Genomic DNA, 7,617 nt, shown 5'->3' on the forward strand with positions numbered 1-7,617 from the left:
TTATGCACAAAATTTGCAAACTGCTTAGCTCAGTTAGCCATCAGGGAACTCAGCTAACCCTAACTGAGTCTCCAGGGACTTTGTGGGAGTCCATCTGTGCTAATGTGCAGCTCAGATTGGCCTTTAAAGAGAATTTCAGGTCTCTCTTTGGTTAAAACTTTCATCAAACGACAGTTAGAAAAGGCACCTGTTAGCACGACTTTAATAAAAAAAAACTGTTATGTTCTAGTCCACAGTTCAGGGTCAGAGGTCAGCCCTCGGTGAGGTCATCGTTGTAGTGGAGGAGGATGGCGGGGGTGAATGCGTCTCGGTCCAGACGCAGCTGTTCGAGCTCGAGGTCATTGTCTGGGACATTGTTCTCACTCAGCGTCTTGTTCATGTCCAGGACGGCACCGTTGTATTTCCAGGTGTAGCTGCGGGCATGCGAGTTGTATCGCAGGTAGCGCTGCAGGATCTCGTTCAGAGTCTCCTCTGAGCACACCTGAAGGCATCAGGACACACACTGTGTTTGTAGCTAAACGTCTTTGTGACCGTTAACCACATCATGAAGGCGCAGTTACCCAAAGTGCATCTGGCTGAGGTGATGTGCTCACCTCCATTCGCTGCTCCTGTGACGTCAGCGTGTTGATGATTCGTATCCACCTGGTTTTAGCGGACAGCAGCCCCACCTCGTATCGGCGATCTCTCCACCACGGCTGTCCGATGTCGCTGTCCCAGTCGGAGCGCGGACCGGTGGGGGGGATGTGCAGGAAACGTCCCCTGGGGGTGTAGTACGCCACACAGCAGGTCAGAGGGTCCACGTACTTCAGGATCTGAGGACAGATGGGAAATTAATTTATCTTTTTACAGTGACAGCACAGGAGCATAAAAACACCAGATGCTGTTTCAGGTTTCAGGTCTGAGGCAGGCCACTGCCCACAGACTCCAGATCAGAGAACTGAAATGTCCTCATGAAGTAAAAGCAAAACCTGCTGGGGAAAACAGTGAAGTGTGTTTACTTTAACTGTCCAAGTACAAAGCAACAGAAAATGTTGTCTGGTTATCTTTAGCTGAACTGTGATAAGAATTTTTATTTCTCTACATTGGGCTGACTGAGCCTCGAGGCCTGTGTGACTTGGGCTTAAACCTGAAGTGAAGCTTCCTGTAAAGAAGATTAAACAACAGTATTTCAATTTTCTCCAAATCAGAACTCAGTAGCAGGCGAGTACATTCAGGTGAAAACACTCTTACTTCAGCAGGATTAGGAATGCACGACTATTACTCAAGCTGCCCTTAATGACAGATGACTGAGTGTGACTGTGGCTCAGGAGGATTGATTCCAGCATGCTGTAATGCCCTTCAGCAAGACACTAATCCCCTGAACGGTCCCAGAAGCATCCATACAAGCAGTGAGAAAGTGCTTAAAGGTGAAAAATGAAGTAAAATCTAAGACATAAATGTAGCTTGTAGTAAAAACAAACTCTTGGGTCTGTGCTACAGTAGAAAAGCTCTACACAGTCTAACACCAGTCCACGTAAGTTTGATCGGCACTCACGTCTTCAGTTTTGGGGTCAAACCAGCTGCTGATGTCCTTCCCTGCAAACTCCATGATGGGCAACAGCAGAACATCACCTGCAGACAGAAACACACATTACCCTCATAAACACCATCTTTCTTAATACTCTCCACCTGAGAACTCCCACAGTGGTGTCTGATTTTAACCCACTCACATTTTAAGAAAGTTATAGGAGGAAATACTACACAGATATTTACTTATACTCTTTCAAATTAATATTACAAAGGCTTCAAACAGCAACAAAACAAGCTGATCATAGAGTCTAAAGCATGAAGCCAGTGTTGATGGAACAAAAACTGCAGTTCCTCTAATGTCCACTTGAGGCTCCAGCAGCGAGTCAACTTTAAGGAAAGATTATTTTAAAGTGTCTTTGGCTACGTTCACACTGCAGGCGAAAGCGCATCAAATCCGAATTTTTTGACCCTATGCGACCCATATCCGATCATGGTATGACAGTGTGAACGGCACAAATCCAATATTTTCAAATCCGATCTGGGTCACTTTCGTATGTGGTACTGAATCTGATACATATCCGATGTTTTAGAAAGCGACTGCTGTTTGAATGGTCATGTCGCATTAAATCCGTCTTTTACGTCACTGACACAAGACAGACGCCAATTATCTGCGCCCGAGAAGACATCGCGAACGCTTCCTGGCCATCCAGTGTAGATGTTAGTGAAACTGTTGGGAAGACAACGTGAACATTTTATTTGTACTGTATAATCTGCAGATTCTGAAAGAAATCTGCAACTATCCTTTGAAGCACCGCTCCTCTCTAAAACTGCAATAAGGATAATTATTAGGTTATTTACATTATTGTTATTTATATTATTATGTAAATATTATTACATAATATTTACATTATTATGTAAATAACAAAATAACTTAAAGCAAAAATTGGGAAACGTAAAGTCCGAAGTCTTTATATTAAGGGCCATCAGTCAAACAATATTGTTTGCTCTGGGTCTAAACAGAGCGCGTTGTGTGTGAGCTTTGACTCTGTCAGGATTAGCAATTCAGTTACTTGCTTATGGAATATTATTAAGTTATTAGTCATATGTCAGATTTTCAAATTAAAAGCTCCCAATGTGTCCTAACAATTTACCAGGATTCTCTGACATGCCTTTTTTCTTCAAATCACACCCCTGGTATATATTAAAGCCTCAGATTTCGAAAACAAAACCCATTTCCATTTAATCTTTTCTGCTCTCTTTCAAACTATTTGGCCTTCGGCTTTTTCAGTTAATCGAATTTAATTTATATACATCATTTTAACAGTAGCTGATCTAGTTCATCTTTAGATGCTACAGTCAATCATTAGTTGTGCCTTTAAAATCTCAAAAGCAAAAACACTTTTTTTTAAATCGGTCTTTGACACTTCAGTGCAGAAATGCCTGAAATGACCACCGGAGGGCAGCCTCTTTCAGTAAAATGACTTGAGGTCCTCGTCTCATTTCATCCACGGGCTCCATCATAATGCATAATAAATAAATAAATAATAATAATAATAATAATAAGAAGAAGAAGACGAAGAAGAAGAAGAAAAACAACATGCAGCAAGCACCATCTTTTGCATACAGTCTATGGATTAAATCAATGAACTGAGTGGAAAAACTGTGATCCACGTTTTCAGGGATTATTTTTCATTTATTTTTTTCCTTTGTTATCATTTTGTGTCTTTGTACTCTGCCAGTCTTCATGTCGGACACACAAGTCTCACACACACAGTGCAACTCCTTCTGGTTGCTGGCTGTGTGGATTAGCAGCAGGAACAGACATTTCCGGAAACTCTTTTTCCTGTTGTGTAACTAAAGAGTCAAAAACAGGAATCACTCTCACTGACTCTGACTTCTCACAGAGGCACTTTGTGCTTTTCAGCCTGCCCTGTCTTCAACTGGTGACGCAGTAATCTACCTGCTGCGGCTCACCTTTGTATTGGCTCATCAGCGGGCTCAGGTCGTACACTTTGCCCAGAAAGGACACCCACAGGTCCTCCGCCGTGTTGTGAGCCGCCACCTCCGAAGGAGTTAAGTACCTGGGCCGTCCCATCATCTGCAGGGGGGTAGTGGTGTCTAAATCACGGAGAAACACGGAAAAACAGCCCCGGTTCAGGCTTCGCTGTCTCCATGGAGCGCTGTTAACACGCTGCCATGGCAACAGACGCCGAGGGCGGGGCTTCAGTTCATTGAAATACACGTGTTTATATCGAGATCTAAAAATGACCTGAATCGATTTAATCAGCTAAGATAGGGATGGTTTTATTTCCTAAACATTAATAAATTAAATAAAATTAATAAATGAAATAAAGTAATCACTTGTTAACTGTGTGTATTTGTTAGAATCATTACTCTCCAGACAGTAATATATATATATATATTACTGTCTATAAACTATAAATTTTCATATATATATATATATATATATATATATATATATATATGAAAATTTTCAACTCTGCCCACCTGTAAATATCACCATGTTGTCTCATCCCGCAGCAAATTAAAATAATGACCCAGGAAACATCAATTTGAAAATAATCAAATGTATCTGACTGATCAAATGATTATCAGAATAAAAATGAAATAAATAAATATATTAAGTAATGCAAATTATTCATTGAGATAAAAATATTAGTTGAACATCGTGAAGTTTTCATAGTGTCGAACAAGCTTTGTACAGTTAAACCTAACAGTTACCACATGACGGAAACACCAGCGTTATCTATTATAATAAAGTTTATGCATTTATACAAGTCACGCTGATTATTGAACAAAAAACACAAAGATCAGATGTTAATTGCATTTCATTTCTATTTGAGTAATCTAAAACAAAATTCACGTTTTAGAGTTTTGTCAAATACAGGAGCTGAAGATCAAATTTTACTTGCTAAGCTAACTGTCATCTATTTCAAGTATAATAAAAAACATATGCAAAAACCATTGGAGATGCTACTTCAAATTGCAGAAATAGTTTATTGAAAACAAGTTCACTCTTACTGCAGAGACAGAATTGACAAAAAAATAGGCAAAAACAAAGAGAGTTGGGTCATAGACAGACTCAAATACAACTGAGGATGAACACACAAGATACTTAAGAACTCCCACTTTAACAGGTAGCCGTCTAACAAGCCCAACCTTTCTTTAAATTTCCACTCGCTGATCTACTCTCCGGCAGGAAAAAAACTCCATTTGCTTCCTTGTACCTGAAACTGATTCTGAAGTATGAGGGTACAGCAAGCATCACAGTTTGTCTTGAAACAATTACTGTAATCTCCACATTTTGACTTTTTTCTCAAACTGATCAATAATACTGTTTTTTCTTAATGTGTCCCTAATACTCAGTGGTTGTTCATCCAGCATGTGCACCAGCCTCTATGCTTCTTTAACGTTTTTATTTTGAAGGATTCAGAATGGCTTTGTTTCCTCTTATTGTTTAGTACAGTGTAGAGACGAAGCAGATCCATAAGAATATTTACTCCTCTAATGAGACATTATAATCATCGGGTCCTTTGCTTCAAGAAATTTTCTCTAACTGGACCTTTTTAAATGCTAGCTGAATACCACCCATGCGTTTTTATTCCAAATGAAGGACTAGTTCTGTGCTTTTTTTGTCCTATTTTTGCACATTTCTGTCCAGTTTGAATGTGTTTCATCAGGGGCTTCTTTCTTGGTCAGCACCCCTGGTGGTGTAAAACTCATTTGACTGTGGCCTAGCTATTCCTCTCAACTAAGGCTCAAAGTTTGGGTCTTCTTCCAGGCCTTGGCAAAGTGATTACACATCCAAATAACGCGTCAGAGCAGGTGAGCTTGGAATGTGGAGTTGTTTAGGAATGGCTCTATTTCTCTCTCTCCAAGAGATTTTCCCAACTTCTTTAAATATATAATTTTCCTTCTGAGATCTTTACTGTCATCACTGAGTCCTTGGACTGTACGTAGTATTGGTCAGTCCAATGAGTGCTGACAATTTTTCACCCATTTTTAAGTCATTAAACATGTATTTTGTTCAATCATTCCACTCTGTAAAATGAATAAGTCAAAGAAATTATTAAAAGTTTTTAAAATTACCGTGCCCATGATGAGTGTATATAAACTTCTGTTTACAACTCTAGGTATGTTAAAATTAAGACTCATTTTGTCGGGTCTTTACATAAGTACTTCAAGATGAATAGTGTTGTGAAGTGATAAACCCTTGAACCTTTCCAGTTAATGTTTTGTGTTTTTAACTTATATTGAATTATTTTCTATGTTAGAATCTTTTTTTCTATTTCATAATTTATTTGTGTGTGTTTATGCTCTGAGACTGAGTAATTGCGTGCAAAATGTTCACACACCTGGCTTAAACACAGATTTGTACACAGGCATTGTTTTTGAATGAGCCTCAAAATCTTTGGTGAAATTTACAAGTAATGCTCTTTGATGACATCACCCTCTTCATCCAATCCATTGACCTCAAGAGCTCAGATGATCACTGTTGCGTGGATTGTTCCCTGCAGTCAGCAAATCAGAAAATAAACACAGATGCAGTCTACAAAATGTTAACAGTTGTATTTATAGACAGATATCTGTCATCAGTTCATTGATTATTGATTGTTTAATCATTGATCAGTGAATGAGTCAATGTTACCTGTGGCTCTCTGAGTGGAGATAAAATATGGACAGAACACCAGCAGGTAGCGAAGCAGTGTAAAGTCAAAATGCAAGGGGCTTGAGGTAGAAGGTGAGAGTTGCTGATGTGGGCGGGGCTGTAGTCACAGGTCTACCTGCGGATAGAATCCCATCTATTCAGGTAAACTTGTGGCTGAAATAAGACATGAAATTAGAGTGAAGCTCCTCATCTGTGACAGTGATCCAGCTGGATGGAGACTCTCCATGGTTGCTGACGTCACATTGGTAGAGGCCTTCATCAGACCTGGAAACATGCTGGATGGTCATGTGACCTGTAGGCTTCTTCCTGATGAGGGAGCCATCTTTATAGAAAGCAGCTGGGAGGTTGGAGGGAGTGGTCTTTGTTTCACAGAGCAGAGTGACGTCATCTCCCTCCATCACAGGGAGGACAGGACTCTGCAGGATCACTGATCCACCTCAACACAGAGACAAACTACAGCATTTCATCCATTTACACACAGCTTCATCAACACTAACTCCACACACTCAGCTTACCAGTGACTGTCAGGTTAACCATGTTACTGATGGGACCCTCTCTGGACACACACCAGTAAACTCCACTGTCCCATGTGTACATGTAGCTTATCGTACAGGTAGATCCAGACCATCTTCCAAAGTTCTTTCCACATTGAATCATCACTTTATTGCTTGTGTTTCTCCTCAGAGTCCATCCAGCAGAGCTGTCATCCTTACAACTCCGAGATACAATGTCTAATTCAAACAGCTGAGAGCTGCTGGGAGTCACAGTCAGACGAGCTGTGAAAATAGGAGAGGTTAGACTTGTTTTCATGGCTGCTTATGCAGTCTGTCCACACGTTGGCTCACATGATCACGGAGATGTTTGCGGTGTGCGACGATCAGGCAGCAGAGCAAGAAGCTCTGTTGGAAAGACTGCACACTGAGCACTGAACCCAGTTGGTGAAGAAGCTGGGGCCGCGGCACAACCCCTGTGCTCTCGGTGATGATGCATTGGATGGGGTAGGTGATGACCCCAATGGTTCCTGAAATTGTTTTAGCCCAGCGGTCGGCAACCAGCGGCTCCGGAGTCTTTATACTGCAGCTCTGTGGTTTGGGAAAATAAATTGTAAAAGTATTTAGCTTAAGTGTATTTTATTTGTGTTAGTTCTTTTTAACTTGTAGTTCTAATTTGGAAGATTATCATGATCTTGAAATATAAAAATAAAATGATATTTTATTATTTTTCATCGCTCAAAATAATAAAATGATTTTTAAATTATGTTTCATCGTTCAAAATAAGAGTCACACTTGCGGAAGCCGATATACCCGCCGAAATGCTATGCATTTATCAAGACTTTTCCCCCAGGTTGGCCAAGTATGGAGAAATGTAAGAAAAGCAAAATATCTGAAGAAGATTTAATGATGCCTGGGCAGATTTAT

The 7,617-nt window shown here is 40.2% G+C and overlaps 1 protein-coding gene across 1 annotated transcript; it reads right to left on the reverse strand.

Annotated features, from left to right (window-relative positions):
- Positions 1–250: 250 nt before the first annotated feature.
- Positions 251–3,607, reverse strand: LOC134624820 (cytochrome b5 domain-containing protein 1). Its single transcript, XM_063469899.1, has 4 exons — positions 3,484–3,607; positions 1,535–1,611; positions 594–812; positions 251–481 (listed from the first exon to the last, which is right to left on the reverse strand). Exons 1-4 carry the CDS (start codon positions 3,605–3,607, stop codon positions 251–253), a joined length of 651 nt encoding a protein of 216 aa, XP_063325969.1.
- Between the last annotated feature and the right edge of the window lie 4,010 nt (positions 3,608–7,617).

This window comes from Pelmatolapia mariae, linkage group LG3_W (genome assembly GCF_036321145.2).
Source record: "Pelmatolapia mariae isolate MD_Pm_ZW linkage group LG3_W, Pm_UMD_F_2, whole genome shotgun sequence".
Classification (NCBI taxonomy): Eukaryota; Metazoa; Chordata; class Actinopteri; order Cichliformes; family Cichlidae; genus Pelmatolapia; species Pelmatolapia mariae.